At 38.8% G+C, this 20,051-nt stretch overlaps 1 protein-coding gene across 1 annotated transcript in view; it reads left to right on the forward strand.

Annotated features, from left to right (window-relative positions):
• Nucleotides 1-20,051, forward strand: part of LOC133536842 (neurobeachin-like) — a 652,776-nt gene that overhangs the window by 510,953 nt on the left and 121,772 nt on the right. The window contains exons 41-42 of the mRNA XM_061877477.1: nucleotides 18,758-18,875; nucleotides 18,962-19,064. Of these exons, the coding sequence (XP_061733461.1) occupies nucleotides 18,758-18,875; nucleotides 18,962-19,064 (221 nt within the window). The remainder of the gene's footprint in view (nucleotides 1-18,757; nucleotides 18,876-18,961; nucleotides 19,065-20,051) is intronic.

Consider the following 20,051-nt stretch of genomic DNA (forward strand, 5'->3'; position numbering starts at 1 on the left):
GCGTCAAACTCTGATACAGAGTGGGCCAAAATTTAAAACTGAACAAAGTCACGGGAAAAGGTTGAACAAATTAACCTTTTAGTAGGGACCCAAACAAGTTTTGCAATGAATATTGAACAAGCAAGACTTATATAACTTTATAGTGACATGCAAAGTCGAGTTTTAAATAATAATAATAATAGAGAAATATCAATGGCATTTCAAATAAAATTTTAATAAAAAAATAATGCCTCTTTTCTAGTTACAGTCTTCCGAGGTAAATATAAAAATAAGCTTTTTCCACAGGCTAATAATACATTTGAAAATAAAATAACAATAATGAATTAATCAAACATTCAAGTCTTGAAGTAGCAAGAGAAAGTGGTAATGGGGGGTTCATATTGTAGCGTTCCGGAAGAGTTAGTGCTGCAAGGGGTTCTGCGTATTTTGTTCTATTGTATATTAATGTTGTGTTACGGTGTGGATGTTCTCCAGAAATTTGTTTTTCATTATTGTTTGGTGTGGGTTCACAGTGTGGCGCATATTTGTAACAGTGTTAAAGTTGTTTATACGGCCACCTTCAGAGTGACCTCTATGGCTGTTGAGCAATTATGCGTTGCATTCACTCATGTGTGCAACAGCTTCATATATTATGTGAAAGGGCCGCCATGCTGTTTGTATGGAGGAAAAGTGGACGTGACGACAGGTTAGAGGGAACGCTGAAGGCAGTGCCTTCAAGGCACGACCCAATATTGTTGGTGGAAATCCAGAGAAATTCGGAAGAATGGTTGCACCAGGAGATTTTCGGGAGGGGCAAGTATTAGTATTATCGGGGAATTTGGTGTTATAGCTGCACCGCCGCTGTATAATACCGGCATGCCAGCTCTAATGTTAATTTGATATTGCCTCAAGGGCCACATGAAATTACACGGTGGGCCAAATTTGGACCGCGGGCCAGAGTTTGACTCCCATGGTTTAAAGCTTCTGTGGAAGGATTGCAGTCTACCTTGTCTGTATGCACAGGTGTTATGTGAGCACGTTTTAATGTTGTAAATGGGAAGTTTTATGTGTTGTTTAGTGTTTTTATTGTAACCTTGCTGCTGCCTTTATGGACAGGTTTCCCTTGGAAAATAAATCTTTGATCTCAATGGAATTTTATCCGGATAAATAAAAACTAAATAAAATTAAAAAGAATAGCTTAGCTGGCAGCGTAATAATAATATTACAAGAAAAAAAATATATATATATATTTATGTATAGTATTTACAATTTTGAAATCCACAATGCACTGGAACTGTAGTAAGCAAATCTCAAAGTGGCCATGGAACATTGTACTTTTTGTGTAAAGTAATTACAGTAGCAAATTGTAAAAGACTTAATACTTGTTAACAATTGACTATTTGTACTACTTCCGCTTTCTTAATCACTCCAAATCCTTACTAATGTTTGTGCTTTATATCATTGTCTTTCTCTATTAGCACTGTGTGGTTCAGGTAGAGCAGTGGTTCTCAACCTTTTTTCAGTGATGTACCCCCTGTGAACATTTTTTAAATTCAAGTACCCCCTAAAAATATTGCTCACTTCTAGTGGTTTTTTTTTAAATATTTGGAAAAAAAGATATAAAAATAATGAAAAACTTGTTGAAAAATAAACAAATGATTCAATTATAGATAAAGATTTCTACACATAGAGGTAATCATCAACTTAAAGTGCCCTCTTTGGGGATTGTAATAGAGATCCATCTGGATTCATGACCTTAATTCTAAACGTTTCTTAACCAAAAGAAAAAGGAAATATTTAACATCAATATTTATGGAACATGTCCACAAAAAATCTAGCTGTCAACACTGAATATTGCATTGTTGCTGTCATGATCCGCGGCTCAGATCATGTCATATTCTGGTTTTGTTCTGTTTGCATACCACATCCTGTTTGGTTTTTCTTCCTTAGTTCCTGGTGGCACTTCCTGTTTGTTTCCGTTGCCATAGCCACACATTAGTGTCACCTGCATCTTGTTTTTCACGCGCACCTGCTCTGTGATTATCTCCTTTATTTAAGCCTGCCCTTTTTGTTCATTCAGTCTCGCAGTCTAGTTTCTGTTCGATGCAAGAGGTGACGTCGCTGATCCCCGATTGTTGTAAAGACTTCTTTTTACTCGTTAGCCTCCACGCTATTCCTCTGTTTATTTCCCCAGCTCACATGATAGCGCCTTTAGTTCCTTCTAGCTCCCATGCTAGTTCTGTTTGTTTTGTCTTTCGTGCCTTGTGCAAGTATTTTTGTTCTTAGTCTGTTTTGTTAGCATAAATAAATCATCCTTTCTTACCTTCACGCTGTGTCCAAGTTCGACTGCATTATTTGAGAGAACGAACCAACACCACGATGCCAGCGAAGCATCACAGTTGCATTTCTTTTCAGTTTATGAACTTACAGTCATATGTTGTTGAAGTATTATTCAAGAAATATATTTATAAAGGATTTTTGAATTGTTGCTATTTTTAGAATATTTTTAAAAAACCTCACGTACCCCTTGGTATACCTTCAAGTACCCCCAGGGGTACGCGTACCCTCATTTGAGAACCACTGGCTTAGCTGTCAGCGTAATAATAATATCACAAGGAAAAAAAAAAAAAAATATATATATATATATATATATATATATTTATATATATATATATATATATATATATATATATATATATATATATATATATATATATATATATATATATAAATATATATATACATATATATATATATTAGGGGTGGGCATATTAATGCGTTAATTACGAGTTAACTCATCAATCTATTAACGCCGACAATTATTTAATCGCACATTTGCGTATGTTGTTTACATGCTTTTATTTTGTTAACGCCTTTTCTTATAAAGATGGCGGCGCCCGGACGGGCTTCGGCGAGGAGGGGCTCTTGGTAAAGATGGAACATTTGGCAAAAATACCGGACAATTCTGCAAATTTCATGGCTGGCTCACAGCGTGGTCACTCCGGGATCATTTACGACCGCCAGACAATTCTGAATGTGGATAGATCGGGCCGTTTTGGACTGAATGACGCGTGCTTGCTAGACCGGCTAGCTAGCATGGGAATACTTTGCCGGCTACATCCAGCGGCCTTTGAAGCAGCGGACTATATGTGTTGTCTTTTTATTTATGAATAATGCAGACGAGGAGTGTTGGCTGAGTTTTTAATGTTTGCTTTCAGAGGGTGCATATCACAACATACAAGATGCCGTCATGACGACACACAACCTATACCGGGCTACCGCGCATGCTCGTCACTCCTGTTGCATGCTGGGTAGGGTAGTTCGTTTTTCCCTGGCTCATAACATCACAATATAGTACCATGTATATGATGCGTTCAGTTTATCAAAGCACCAAGCAAACAATCGGAAAATTCCCTTCATATCAATTCTTAAATATGGTCATAATTATTTTAAGTGCACTACGCATAATAAACACAACATTATTAATATTGCTACTACGGATAATTTAATCAAAAATTCCCTAAAACAGCCCACTACCTATAATATATGTTTTTTAAACATAAGATCCCTGATAAAAAAAATGTTCCTGCTGTTACCTCAGAAATTGCCTGTTCAGATGTTATGATTGTGGCTCAGAGATTTGTATGTAGATTATATTTATTTTCCATAACAAACAGGATAACTTAAATACCCTGGCAGTGGCAATAAGCTTAAATGTTTGTATTTCCGTTTTTTGAGTTGAATTACATAAAATATGCTATTTAACTGCTACTGTTTAAATTGTGTTTGCACAACAAATGTTTTGGCGCTTTTGTTCATGTGGGAGAATATTCCAATAAAGGTGCACTACACACTACTTTGGAATTCATTATTGGGCTTTGCGTATACAATGCAGTTAATCGCGATTAATCAGAGAAAAAGTGCGATTAACTTCGATTAAAATTTTGTATCGTTGCCCAGCCCTAATATATATATATATATATATATATATATATATATATATATATATATATATATATATTTATATATATATATATATATATATATATATATATATATATATATATATATATATATATATGTGTATATATATATATGTGTATATATATATGTGTGTATGTGTATATATATATATATATATATATATATGTGTATATGTGTATATATATGTGTATATATATATATATGTGTATACATATATATATATATATATATATATATATATATATATATATATATATATATATATATATATATATATATATATATATATATATATATACAGTATCAACAATTTTGAAATCCACAATGCACTGAAACTGTAGTAAGCGAATCTCGAAGTGGGGATGGAACTTTGTACTATTTGTGTAACATAATTATTGTAGAAAATTGTAAAAGACTTAATACTTGTTAACAATTGACTATTTGTTCTACTTCCGCTTTCTTAATCACTCCAAATCCTTACTGACGTTTGTGCTTTATATCATTGTCTTTCTCTATTAGCACTGTGTGGTTCAGGTAGATAATAATATGATTACATTCAGTCATTTCAATCCTCTTAAAACCTTTTTACAAAAATATTTCCGTTGTTTTTTTGTTTTTGTTTTTAAAAGCTGTACTTCTCTGACTAGTGAGAGACAAAAAGAACTCCTGCAACCAGGAAATATTCCAACAAAGCGAGAAGTATCTCCACCCACCTACCCGCTGGTGTCTGACAGCGCTGCAGGGCTGGCTAATGTGCATGAAATAGCGTGCGTGACATAAATGCTATTGACAAACTTGGCTGGACGTTTGGGGCAGAGAAGTGGCAGCACATTTAATGCATATTCATCCGCTTTATCCTGCTGGTCTTTGCCAGAGCAGCCACACCGTGTCATCTCGCCACACTCCAGCTTCTCTCCCAAATGGAGAGTGACACTGATTATGCAAATCTCATATCTTGTCCCCCCCCGCCCCATCCCACTACCATCACCACCACCAATACCTGCTACTTTATTCAACTTTGATACGGGCCTCAACCAGAGTGGAGAGGACTTGTGTTTATACACGCTGTGTGTATCATATTTTGGAATATACTTCATCACAGTTGTCGCTGAGGGGAGGATCAGATGTGCTTTGATGCTCGTAAATCTTTGCAGGATTTTGTGGATTCTTTGGTTAGAGGACCGAGATGATGTTTTATGAAGTTAGGAGTGACACACCTGAGCAAATACAGTGGGGCAAAAAAGTAATTAGTCAGCCACCGATTGTGCAAGTTCTCCCACTTAAAATGATGACAGAGGTCTGTAATTTTCATCATAGGTACACTGCAACTGTGAGGGACAGAATGTGAAAAAAAATCCATGAATTCACATTGTAGGAATTTTAAAGAATTTATTTGTATTTTATGGTGGAAAATAAGTATTTGGTCAACCATTCAAAGCTCTCACTGATGGAAGGAGGATTTGGCTCAAAATCTCACAATACATGGCCCCATTCATTCTTTCCTTAACACGGATCAGTCGTCCTGTCCCCTTAGCAGAAAAACAGCCCCAAAGCATGATGTTTCCACCCCCATGCTTCACAGTAGGTATGGTGTTCTTGGGATGGAACTCAGTATTCTTCTTCCTCCAAACACGGCGAGTTGAGTTTATACCAAAATGGATACATGGAGAGGATTGGAAGAATGTCATGTGGTCAGATGAAACCAAAATATAACTTTTTGGTATAAACTCAACTGGTCGTGTTTGGAGGAAGAAGAATACTAACTAATTAGATTACCATAGTAACTAAGTAGATTACCATAGTAACTAGTACATCATGCAAAAGCGCAAATTCTGACCATTAAAATACTTAGCATAGTTCAAGACTTAGGGTCATTAGAAAACATCAGTGCACATTCATAATGGCAGTTACACTTTCCATCTTAAAGATCTAAAATAATTATTTGAGAATGTCTGGCGGGCCAGATTGAAAAGCTTAACGGGCTGCATGCATCCCCTGGGCCTTAATTTGCCTGGATTTGCTACAGATGGCCGTAGTCCGTTGTACAGACCCCGTTTCCATATGAGTTGGGAAATTGTGTTAGATGTAAATATAAACTGAATACAATTATTTGCAAATCATTTTCAACCCATATTCAGTTGAATATGTTACAAAGACAACATATTTGATGTTCAAACTGCTAAAACTTTTTTTTTTGCAAATAATCATTAACTTTAGAATTTGATGCAAGCACGTGACAAAGAAGTTGGGAAAGGTGGCAACAAAATACTGATAAAGTTGAGGAATGCTCATCAAACACTTATTTGGAACATCCCACAGGTGTGCAGGCTAATTGGGAACAGGTGGGTGCCATGATTGGGTATAAAAACAGCTTCCCAAAAAATGCTCAGTCATTCACAAGAAAGGATGGAGCGAGGTGCACCCCTTTGTCCACAACTGCGTGAGCAAATAGTTAAACCGTTTAAGAACAACGTTTCTCAAAGTGCAACTGCAAGAAATTTTGAAATTTCAACATCTATGCGGTCCATAATATCATCAAAAGGTTAAGAGAATCTGGAGAAATCCCTCCACGTATGCGGCATGGCGGAAACCTACATTAAATGACCGTGACCTTCGATCCCTCAGACGGCACCGTATCAGAAGCCGACATCAATCTCTGAAATATAACACCACATGGGCTCAGGAACACTTCAGAAAACCACTGTCACTAAATGCAGTTTGTCGCTACATCTGTAAGTGCAAGTTAAAGCTCTACTATGCAAAGCGAAAGCCATTTATCAACAACATCCAGAAACGCCGCCGGCTTCTCTGGGCTCGAGATCATCTAAGATGGACTGATGCAAAGTGGAAAAGTGTTCTGTGGTCTGGTGACAATTGTTGTGCTGCCTTTTATTTTGAAAAATATCAAAAAGTTTCAAAATACATTTTGGGGACCGGTACCAAAATATATCTGTTAAGAGAAAGTCAACAATGACAATTTTTTGTGGTCTCCTTTATTTTGAAAAGTTTTAATAAGTATCAGAATCTTTTTTGGTACCAGTACCAACAAATTTCTGTTAAAATAAAGCCAACAGTGACATTCTTTGTGGTCCCCTTTATTTGTAAAAGTTAAAATAAATATCAAAAAGTAGCAAAACACATTTTGGTACTGGTACCAAAATATTTATGTTAAAATATAGCCAACAATGACATTTTTTGTGGTACCCTTTATTTTGAAAAGTAGCAATAAGTACGAAAATCCAGGGTGTACCCCGCCTTCCGCCCGATTGAGATAGGCGCCAGCGCCCACCGTGACCCCAAAAGTGAATAAGCGGTAGAAAATTGATGGATGAAGTATCAAAATCCATTTTGGTACCGGTACCAAAATATTTCTGTTAAAATAAAGCCAACAGTAACTGTTTTTTGTGGTCCACTTTATTTTGAAAAGTATCGAAATACGTTTTGGTACAGGTATCAAAATGTGTAAATTAAAATAGAGCCAACAATGATATTTTTTGTGGTCCCTATTATTTTGAAAAGTATCAACACGTATCAAAATACATTTTGGTACCTGTACCAAAATATTTATGTTATGGGACGGCGTGGCGCAGTGGTAGAGTGGCCGGGCGCAACCCGAGGGTCCCTGGTTCAATCCCCACCTAGTACCAACCTCGTCACGTCCGTTGTGTCCTGAGCAAGACACTTCACCCTTGCTCCTGATGGATGCTGGTTAGCACCTTGCATGGCAGCTCCCTCCATCAGTGTGTGAATATGTGTGTGAATGGGTAAATGTGGAAGTAGTGTCAAAGCGCTTTGAGAACCTTGAAGGTAGAAAAGCACTATACAAGTACAACCCATTTATCATTTATTTAAAATAAAGCCAACAATCACTATTTTTGTGGTCCCCTTTATATTGAAAAGTATCACTAAGTATCAAAAAGTATCAAAATACATTTTGGTACCGGTACCAAAATATTGGTATCGGGACAACCCAACGTTCAATTAAGAACACTAATTACACATGCCTAGCTTGTATGCTATTGTGCGCTCAGCTGTTGTGTAGTGGTTAGTTTCTCGGAGCCTATATCCTACCATGCTTACGTTTTGTAAAATAAAATGAGTATTTGGGCTTTGCACTAGTAAACACAAGTAGACTGCTTGTATCACAAAGATCTTAGCTGATATCATTCGACATAGTGGTGAACATGCCCTTTCCCAACTACTTTGGCACGTGTTGCAGCCATGATATTCTAAGTTAATTATTATTTGCAAAAAAAAAATAAGTTTATGAGTTTGAACATCAAATATATTGTCTTTGTAGTGCATTCAATTGAATATGGGTTGAAAAGGATTTGCAAATAATTTTATTCCGTTTATATTTACATCTAACACAATTTCCCAACTTATATAAAAACGGGGTTTGTATTATTTTGCAGACTCTGCGTGGTTAAAGCTGCCGCATGCGATGACGGTCGTCGGTCCTTTAAACGCCGGCGTCACCTGTGCCTCCCAAGGCCGCGTCCGTCACAACGTCTCCACTTTGCACGGCCGAGATGTCTTGCGAGCGCCACGCAGGCCGGCCTCTGTCAGAGGAAAGGGAGGACGTTAAGTCGCATTATTGTGCGCGGCCCGTGAGGCATGTCTCCCTGCAGCCGGCGGGGCCCCAGCGCATGCGCACGCGGCTCCTAATGAGCGTGCACGGATACGGGGTGGGGGGGTTTCTCGTCGGCCGCAGCAGACCCCTTCCATCAACCCTCCTCCTCGCCGCCGCTCCCCCGGCCCTGAGCGTGACAGACCAAGAGCAGAGCGCCGGTCCCTTCCTGGTGGCGTGATTAGATTGGGGCCGAAGCCTCCAGCTGGCAGGCCTGTCTGCGACTGGAGGCGGCCGTCCCCAGCGCTCGTCAGCGGCTGACACCTCTGACAGGCAGGGGACAGCTTCAGCAGACAGGTTCATTAAATGGCATTTTTTTACAGCTGGGCCTCCGAAAAAAAGGAGAGGAGAAAAAAAAAAAGCAAACAACAAAAAAACAGGGCTGGGCTTTGTCAAAGCGCCAAGTCTACAGGGGCCCCGTGTGCTGCTCCGGACCCCCAAAGCTTTGTTGTTATGACAAATCTTCTGATCGCGGCTGTTTGAAATCAGCCCCCTCCTCTTTAGCCTCCCTTTTGTTGACAGCCAGCCCTTTGGCCCGCGCCTTGTCACGCCAGACAAGTGCTTACTCCGGCTGGACCCAAACACTGAGCTTTAATATCATCATATCGCCATTTGCAGCGTACAAGTAACCCCTTAAAGATGTTCCTAAAGGAGGCCAAACTGCAAACTTGTGTGATGCACAAGAAATGACAATGTACATTTCATGCCATCAGAAGTCACACACCTTGGATACCAGCTCGCAATTATCTGAACAAAAACACCTTAGAAGTCAAATATGAGATCAGTCCCCCCCAAAAAAGAGATGCATGATAGAATAGCATAGAATAGAAAAGAATGGACTTTATTGTCATTATATTTGCATATAACGAGATTAAAGACTCCAACTTAAGGTGCGGTAGTGGGAACAAATATACGGGACGGCGTGGCGCAGTGGAAGAGTGGCCGTGCGCAACCCGAGTGTCCCTGGTTCAATCGCCACCTAGTACCAACCTCGTCACGTCCGTTGCGTCCTGAGCAAGACACTTCACCCTTGCTCCTGATGGGTGCTGGTTGGCGCCTTGCATGGCAGCTCCCTCCAGCAGAGTGTGAATGTGTGTGTGAATGGGTAAATGTGGAAGTAGTGTCAAAGCGCTTTGAGTACCTTGAAGGTAGAAAAGCGCTATACAAGTACAACCCATTTATCATTTATTTATTTATAAATATGGGGTGAAATAAATAACACAAGAGGTAATAAAGGAAAAAAACTAACAATTGAAATAAACAGACTACACTATCCAATAAAAATAATCAGACATCCTGTACAATATACAAAACACTAGAAATACAAAATACTGATGATAACCAATATTGATTTGATATCAGCAAAAAAGTAAGTATCGAATGATATCAGCTAACATCTTTGTGATACAAGCAGTCTACTTGTGTTTACTTGCGCAAATCCCAAATACTCCCCAATAAGCACACACCTTCATCTTTTATTTTACAAAACGTAAACATGGTAGGATATAGGCTCCGAGAAAAACTAACCGCTACACAACAGCTGAGCGCACAATAGCATACAAGCTAGGCATGTGTAATTAGTGTTCTTAATTGAACGTAGGGTTGTCCCGATACCAATATTTTGGTACCGGTACCAAACTGTATTTTGATACTTTTTGATACATATTAATACTTTTCAAAATAAAGGGGACCACAAAAAAAAATCATTGTTGGCTTTATTTTAACAGAAATATTTAGGTACCGGTACCAAAATGTGTTTTGATACTTATTGATACTTTTCAAAATAAAGGGTACCTCAAAAAAATGTAATGGTTGGCTTTATTTTGTACATAAATATTTTGGTACCGGTACCAAAATGGTTTTTGATACTTTTCAAAATAAAGTGGACCACAAAAAATGTTAATTGTTCTACTATGTAAAAGTGCTTCGAGTCACTAGAGAAAAGTGCTATATAAATATAATTCACTTTACTTCACTTATTGTAACATAAATATATATGTACAAAATGTATTGTGTTACTTTTCAAAATAAAGGGGACCTGAAAATAAAAAAATCATTGTTCGCTTTATTTTAACAGAAATATTTTGGTACCGGTACTAAAATGTGTTTTGATACTTTTTGATACTTATTTATACTTTTCAAAATAAAGGGTACCACAGAAAATTACATTGTTGGCTCTATTTTAACATAAATATTTTGGTACCAGTACCAAAATGTGTTTTGCTACTTTTTGATATTTATTGATACTTTTAAAAATAAAGGGGGACTACAAAAAATGTCATTGTTGGCTTTATTTTAACAGAAATATTTTGGTACCTGTACCAAAATGTATTTTGAAACCTTTTGATACTTTTCAAAATAAAAGAGAGCACAAAAATTGTCATTTTGGCTTCATTTTAACAGAAATATTTTGGTTCCGGTGCCAAAATGTACTTTGATACTTATTGATCCTTTTCAAAATAAAGAGGGCCACAAAAAAGTGTCATCATTGGCTTTATTTTAACATCGATATTTTTTAACCAGTACCAAAATGTATTTTGATACCTAATAATACTTTTCATAATAAAGGGGACCACAAAAATGTTTTATTGTTGGCTTTATTTTAACAAAAATATATTGGTACCGGTACCAATATATACTTACATCCATCCATCCATCCATTTTCTACCGCTTATTCCCTTGTGGGGTCGCGGGGGGCGCTGGCGCCTATCTCAGCTACAATCGGCTTCCTCCCACTTCCAAAGACATGCACCTGGGGGATAGGTTGATTGGCAACACTAAATTGGCCCTAGTGTGTGAATGTGAGTGTGAATGTTGTCTGTCTATCTGTGTTGGCCCTGCGATGAGGTGGCGACTTGTCCAGGGTGTACCCCGCCTTCCGCCCGATTGATACTTACAAATACTTTCAAAATAAAGGGGACCACAAAAAGATGTCATTGTTGGCTTTATTTTAGCAGAAATATTTTGGTACCGATACCAAAATGTTTTTTGATACTTTTCAAAACAAAAGGGACCACAAAAAATGTCATTGTTGGCTTTATTTTGACAAAAAAACATATGATACATTGGACATATGTTTATGTCCACCCATTTGTTTACATTAGGGAGCGCTAGCTTCTTGTTAGCAGTTAGGTATTGTATCCTCCTAAAGTGGGTAACAAAGCATTTCCTGCAGGGATGATACTTGCGAGAAACTGATTATAATTGTCGCAATAATGAGACAAGGATTAGGGATTTAGAAGTAGCTGAAAAACTGCAGACTACGGATGGACATTAGCTGCTAGCTAGCTAGATATTTTTTTAAAGCACTGCTTGTACAACAGCGCGTCAGTGTTTAAGATTCACATATATCTTTTGTTTTTAAGCCAACATGCGTCCATTCTGCCTCTTATTTATCCACTCCGTGTCTGCTTGTAAGTACACCGTATGTGTGGGCTACTAAACATTGCTCGTTTTACTAGCAATGTCCGAAAAAAATATAAATATATGTATTTTTCTGAGCCAGCATAGTACCGTTTTTAATTCATTAGTACCGGAGTACTTTATCAGTACCAGTACCTGTACAACCCTAATTGGATGATATTGCAGTCTGAAACAGCACAGTTTTTAATATAAACAATTATCAACTAGTTGCATATTTCATACTCAAGCAAAGTCTCTAAGGCGGAAGGTATTAGAAAGTAGCCAGTAACAAACATGTCTGCATCATTTAACTTACTGTGTAATGAGCTTATTAACTTAATGAATTATTGTGGCCCCAGTACAAAATAATAGAAGTATTCATGATTGATATCGTATCTGTATTGGGCAAAATTCATGGCTCCAGTATCGGTACTGCATCGGAGGTGGATACTAATGTAGAAAAGGGTGTAGATGTTCAATACAATATGAACAATACAGTTGATAAAATATCATGTACATGCAAAAATCACATTTTCAGAACAGAAGGTCTTATCTTTGTCCATGTGATGTCAGATAAAACAAAAATTGAGCTGTTTGGCCACAATACCCAACAATATGTTTAGAGGAGAGAAGGTGAGGAATGGTGGTGGTAGTATTTTGCTCTGGGCCTGTTTTGCTATCAATGGAACTGGTGCCTTACAGAGAATAAATGGGACAATGAAAAAGGAGGATTACCTCCAAATTGTTCAGGACAACCTAAAATCATCAGCCCCGAGATTGGGTCTCGGGTGCAGTTGGGTGTTCCAACAGGACAATGACCCCAAACACACGTCAAAAGGGGTAAAGGAATGGCTAAATCAACCGAGAATTAAGGTTTTGGAATGGCCTTCCCAAAGTCCTGACTTAAACGTGTGGACAATGCTGAAGAAACAAGTCCATGTCAGAAAACCAAAAAAGTTAGCTGAACTGCACTAATTTTGTCAAGTGGAGAGGTCAAAAACTCAACCAGAAGCTCGCTAGAAGCTTGTGGATGGCTACCAAAAGCACCTTATTGCAGTGAAACTTGCAATGGGACATGTAACCAAATATTAACATTGCTGTATGTATACTTTTGACCCAGCAGATTTGGTCAGATTTTCAGTAGACTCATAATAAATTCATAAAAGAACCAAACTTCATGAATGTTTTTTGTGACCAACAAGTATGTGCTCCAATCACTCTATCACCAAAAAAAATAACAGTTGTAAAAATGATTGGAAACTCCAGACAGCCATGACATTATGTTCTTTACAAGTGTATGTAAACTTTTGACCACTACTGTATGTGTATACATATACAGTGGGGCAGAAAAGTATTTAGTCAGCCACCGATTGTGCAAGTTCTCCCACCTAAAATGATGACAAATGTCTGTAATTTTCATCATAGGTACACTTCAACTGTGAGAGACAGAATGTGAAAAAAAAATCCAGGAATTCCCATTGTAGGAATTTTAAAGAAATTATTTGTAAATGATGGTGGAAAATAAGTATTTGGTCAACCATTCAAAGCTCTCACTGATGGAAGGAGGTTTTGGCTCAAAATCTCATGATACATGGCCCCATTCATTCTTTCCTTAACACGGATCAATCGTCCTGTCCCCTTAGCAGAAAAACAGCCCCAAAGCATGATGTTTCCACCCCCATGCTTCACAGTAGGTGTGGTGTTCTTGGGATGCAACTCAGTATTCTTCTTCCTCCAAACACGACCAGTTGAGTTTATACCAAAAAGTTCTATTTTGGTTTTATATGACTACATGACATTCTTCCATGGCAGTAGCATATAGCATATCGCAGGTAGCATTCCATGACCTACAATGCACTTCTGCCATGACCCTCCCCCGCCAAATTCTTATTGGTTGACGTGTGTGTGACGATTGCTGACATTTTCTGCGTCTTTCCGCGAATGAGATAAATAATATTATTTGATATTGTGTAATCTGCAGTACATGATTTCCTTCTCGGTGCCATTTTTTTTCAGCCCTTCTCAGTTTTTATAAATTACCGCCAACGATGAAATGATCCATTTTAATAGCTACGGCAATAGCATATTGCAGTTAGCATTCCATGACCCACAATGCACTTCTGCCATGACCCTCCCCCGCCGAATTCTTATTTGTTGACGTATATGTGATGATTGCTGACATTTTCTTCGTCTCTTCCGCAAATGAGATGAATAATATTATTTTATATTTTACGGTAATGTGTTAATCATTTCACACAAAAGTCACTCCGGAGTATATGTCGCACACCCGGCCAAACTATGAAAAAAACTGTGACTTATAGTCCGAAAAATACGGTAATTCACTTTACATTATTTCCCATGTTTTGAAATAAATCAGTTCAGGTGTATTCCACATTAGTTTAGATTAGATTAGATAGTACTTTATTCATTCCTTTAGGAAAATTACAATTTTCAGCACAATCCCATTCAAGATCAGACAAACATTACAGGGAGACAGAACAGGATCGCTGACGGGTCTGCCGGCTTCCAGCGCCCCTTACAAAAAAGATGAGATACAGGTAAACAAGGGAGGGGGATAGAAGATTAAAATAAAATTAAAAAAAAATCGGTCTAAGCCTAGGCCCTGGAAAGGGGGTCCAGACTGAGGTCAAGGGGAAAAAAAACAAAAACAACTCATAGCCCTCTCACATGTGTGTAAGAGGGAGACATCAAACATCAAAGAACACAAAGGACATTAAAGTAGCGGAGCTGATGCAACCACACACTTGTACTTACAGCTATGAATAAAAAGTAAAATAAACGTATACACTGTGGTGGCCTCTGCGGTGTTCCACGCCATCGTCCGCTGGGGTGGAGGGAGCATGGCCAGAGACAGGAGCAGACCCAACAAAGCAACCAAGAGAGCCGACTCCACTCTCGGCCGCCAACCAACTCTCGGCCAGTGTGCAGTCTGCATGGATGAGCGTGGATACGTCCAAGGAGACTGAGGGGTCCCACACCTGCTCACCCAGCCAAGACACCGCAAAGCCTCTCCGTCCCGGCGCTCAGTGCCAGCTGCGGAGCCCTGTCCCCTCATCCGCATCTCCTCCAGTCTCTCCAAACTGACTCCGGTCTGGCAGAGACCCAGCAGCTGGTTTCCGTGTCCAAAAGGCTCCCGGGAGGTAGATCCAGAAGTCCACAAAAAAGCACCGCAGAGGTCACGAAAGGGCCACCCCTTGTCAGACAGTCCCAAAGGGTCCCGGACCAAAAGGCAAAAAAAAAAAAAAAAAATGTCACCTGCCAAGCTGTTGATTCTTCCCATGATGCATTTCAGCAGAATGCCCTCTACTCATACCACATCTGGCCACGTAGACGAGGCTAAGGGGGGACAGCGCTCACCTGCCGTCCTCTCTTACCAATCAACCACCCTAACCCCCCCAGCAGCCTCCTCTGGGCCCTGCTGTCTCTATGACAACTGTTTGAGTCGGAGATGGGGGCGGGGGGTGTCAAGTGGGGGGTGCATTACCCTGGAGGAGAGCATCAGGGGATGCACATCCACTATCTCCATCTAATCCAATTTTAATTGAGCTCCAGAGATTTTGGTGTCGGCGTGGAGGTCGGGCCCGGGATATTCCGTGGAGAAATTAAAGCGGAGGCTGCGCACACTTCCTGCCGCGTGTCTATTTTAAATGAGCGCCGCAGCTGACCTAGCTCAATATTTCGCTGCCGCGTTACGGTACACGCACTTTGACCACCGAGTTATTCTCACCTGTGTGTGACCGTGACCCCGGGAGCTGATGAGGTCGAATTGTTCCGAGAGTAGCGAGCGAGTAAGAGGACCAATCTCGCCTGTCAGGACCATTGTGGTACTTTTGTGTGCTTTGTCTGCCACCTATTACTTTTTATCGATTCTTCTTCTGTCACCTCGCACATTGCTGAGAGCTCGGCCGTGCGCTGATATCACTAAGGAGGCTCTTGCTTCCGATAGGAAGTCATGCAGGTAGAAATAGTCTGTTCCAAGGTCAAACTGGCACCATTCTTACGCATGAATATTTCAGGCAATGTTTTTAGTCGCATTTGTGAAACGCAAATCGAAAAAAAAAATTGTTTATACATGGCAGATTTTAAAACAAACAAAAAGGGGTTGATTTTCATTAAAATATTGCCATGAAATTGGATTTTGTGCTGTTTTCCTTTTATGGATTTTTATTTTTCCAGATAAACACAAAAATACAATTTAAAATGTGCCAAAATGTGTGATTATCTGTGTGATGAAAAATTGAACTGGAAGCAGTATTTTAGACTTTCCTTTGCATTCAGCATGTTTTTAGCATACTGCTAACACCTTTGTTCAGCAGGAGACCTGAAGAACACGTTTCGGACCATTTTTTCTGTTTTCATTTCTACAAAAACGAAAGTTGGACAACTATTTAATGACACTTATTTTATATATATGACTCAATAAGACTCATGCTGAACAAGGATGTTAGCGTTATGCTAAAAGTACACTAAACGCAAAGGAAAGGCTAAAATACTGCCTCTGGTTCAATTTGTCATCACACGGATAACGACACATTTTTGCAAATTTTTTTGCGTTTATCTGGATAAATTCAAATCCATAAAAGCAAAACAGCACAAAATCTAATTGTGTGGCAATATTTTAATGAAAATCAACCCCTTTTTTGTTTGTTTTAAAATCTGCCATATAAAATAAAAAATAAAAAAAACGGCCCTAATTTTATTTTTGGATTTGGGTTTCAGAATTGGAACTAGAATGAACGGGAGGTACACGGACCAAAGGTGTTAGCGTTATGCTAAAAACATGCTAAGCGCGAAGGAAAATCTAAAATACCGCTTCCGGTTTAATTTGTCATCACACAAACACACATTTTTGCATTTTGGATAAACATGAATTGGATTTTTGTGTTTATCTGGAAAAAATTAAAACTATAAGAGGAAATCAGCACAAAATCAAATTTCATGGCAAAATTGTAATGAGAATCTACCCTTTTTTGTTGGTTTTCAAATCTGCCATATATAGTAAAAATCCAAAAACTTTGTTTGCTTTTATGGATTTTAATTTTTCCATATAAACGCAGAGAAATTTGCAAAAATTTGTGGTTATCTGTGTGATGACAACTTCAACCAGAAGCAGAGTTTTAGCCTTTCATTTGCGTTCAGCATGTTTTAGCATAATGCTAACATCCTTTTTCAGCAGGTGTCTTATTGAGTCCAATATATAAAAATGTGCCATTAAATACTTGTCCAAGTTTTGTTGCAGAAATGAAAATAGAAAAATTTGTCCGAAACTTGTTTTTTAGGACTCTTGCTGAACAAGGATGTTAGCGTTATGCTAAAAACATCCATCCATCCATCTTCTTCCCCTTATCCGAGGTCGGGACGTGGGGACAGCAACCTAAGCAGGGAAGCCCAGACTTTGGTCTCCCCAGCCACTTCGTCCAGCTCTTCCCAGGGGATCCCGAGGCGTTCCCTAGTCTTCCCAAAGTGTCCTGGGTCTTCCCCGTGGCCTCCTACCTAAAAACATGCCAAACACAAAGGAAAGGCTGCTTACGGTTAAATTTGTCATCACACAGAGAACCACGCATTTTTGCACATTCTTTTTGATTTTTGTGTTTATCTGGAAAAATTAAAATCCATATAAGGAAAACAGCACAAAATCCAATTTCATTGCAATATTTTAAGGAAAACCAACCCCTTCTTGTTTCTTTTAAAATCTGCCATATATAATAAATTACGAAAACGGCCCTAATTTTATTTTTTGATTTGCGTTTCAGAATTGGAAAAATAATGAACGGAAGGTACATGGACCCTTTAGGCGCCGGTCCATGGACCTTCCTTTCATTCTATTTCAGATTCTTAAATGGAAAAAAGACGCTGCCGAAGGTGAGCCACGTAAATAAGACCGCCCACAAAACGGTGCATCCTGAAGCGACTGTCAGAAAGCGACTTGAAGATGATCTGTAAAACTTAATCAATGCAACATTTTGACCAAATAACCACCATTACATTTTATGTAGACCACAAGGAAGTGTTTTACATTTAGAAACAAATATCAATAAAATCACCCCTTTTGTATGAAAATCGACCTGACTCGACTTGCTCATTGGCAGTGCGCCTTATAATCCGATGCGCCTTATGGTCCGTAAAATACGGTGCACATTAAAATTTTAGTGTTGCCAATCAACCTATCCCCAGGTGCATGTCTTTGGAAGTGGAAGGAAGCCGGAGTACCCGGAGGGAACCCACGCAGTCACGGGGAGAACATGCAAACTCCACACAGAAAGATCAATGGATGGATGGATAAATGGTTGAACAACAATCAAATAATATCCATCCATCCATTTTCTACCGCTTATTCCCTTTGGGGTGGCGGGGGGCACTGGTGCCTATCTCAGCTATAATCGGGCGGAGTCAAATAATAAAAAAATCAAAAGTCCAGGATGTAGGACCCTTCCAAAATAAGTCACTAGAACACTTTGCACACCATTGGGGTCGTTTTTTCTACTCTTGTAATCCTTTAAAAAAAACAAGATGTCACAAAATCTGAAAGGAAAAAGCAAAACACACACAAAGTTCAAGTTGCTTTAATGTTTTTAATTCACTAGAAGTTTCCCCCCATGACCCCAAAAGTAACAAGCAGAAGAAAATGGATGGATGGCTGTATTTTAGCTTTAATCTCCAATTTTTTTAAGAGCTTCAAGTCATGTGTGGTACCTCAGCTATTATCTCCAGTACGGTAAACACCTTGGTGTTTTTCCCCAGGTTTTGGCATACACCGAGGGTCTCCACGGCAAGTGGATGTTCAGCGAGATCCGTGCCCTCTTCTCCAGGCGTCACCTTCTGCAGACCAGCGCCATGGAGGTCTTCATGGCCAACAGAAGTATGTCACAAGCGCACCGTGCAGGAAGGTGTCAGATAAGGTGCAGGTTTTCTCGCTAAGTAAAGTTTGCACGTGTCTGTTGACAGCCTCAGTCCTCTTCAACTTCCCCGACCAGGCCACTGTGAAGAAGGCCGTCTACAGTCTTCCTCGAGTGGGGGTCGGGACCAGCTATGGACTACCTCAAGACAGGTGGGACACGACGATTATGTCCTAAGTCTGGTCCGAAGACCATTTGTGGCCCATAGCCGTTTATAAAGGTCCCACAGCAGAAGATGTCCCAGAGGCCATTTTTACCCTGCAGCTAGTAGTTTAATGGCCCGTGGCACAATCTTGAAATACATGAAAAGTGGAATAAAAGAGCAAACATGTAAAATGTAACGAGAAATAGTTGTAATGTTGATTCTAATAATACAAAGCAGCCATGAAGACTGTTTTTTTTCTCTTTAAAAATGTCATTGCTCAAAAAAATGTTGATCAAAATCATTGTTGGCTCCAATTACCTAACATCAAATTAGTGTTGTCCCGATGCCAATATTTTGGTGCCAGTACCGGTAGCAAAATGTATTTTGATACTTTTCGATACTTTTATAAATAAAGGGGACCATTAAAAGATTGCATTATTGGCTTTATTTTAACAAAAAATCTTGGGGTGCATTAAAAATATGTTTATTATTGCAAGTTTGTCCTTAAATGAAGTAGTGAACATACAAGACAACTTGTCTTTTAGTAGTAAGTAAACAAACAAAGGCTCCTAATTTAGTCTGCTGACGTATGCAGTAACATATTGTGTCATTTTCCATTCTATTATTTTGTCAACATTATTAAGTGGTAGAAAATGAATTATTAATCTACGGTACTTGTTCATTTACTGTTAATATCTGCTTACTTTCTCTTTTTAAAATGTTCTAGACACACTTCTGTTAAAATGTAATAATCACCTTTTCTTCTGTTGTTTGGATACTTTACATTAGTTTTGGATGATACCACAAATTTGGGTATCAATCCGATACCAAGTAGTTACAGGATCATACATTGGTCATATTCAAAGTCCTCATGTGTCCAGGGACATATTTCCTGAGTTTATAAACACAACATACATTTGAGAAAAACAAAAGAAGATATTGTGATGCCAAAAAATATCGATACCTGTACTTGGTATCTTTACAGTGGACGTTA

The sequence above is a fragment of the Nerophis ophidion genome, linkage group LG18 (genome assembly GCF_033978795.1).
Source record: "Nerophis ophidion isolate RoL-2023_Sa linkage group LG18, RoL_Noph_v1.0, whole genome shotgun sequence".
NCBI classification, from domain to species: domain Eukaryota; kingdom Metazoa; phylum Chordata; class Actinopteri; order Syngnathiformes; family Syngnathidae; genus Nerophis; species Nerophis ophidion.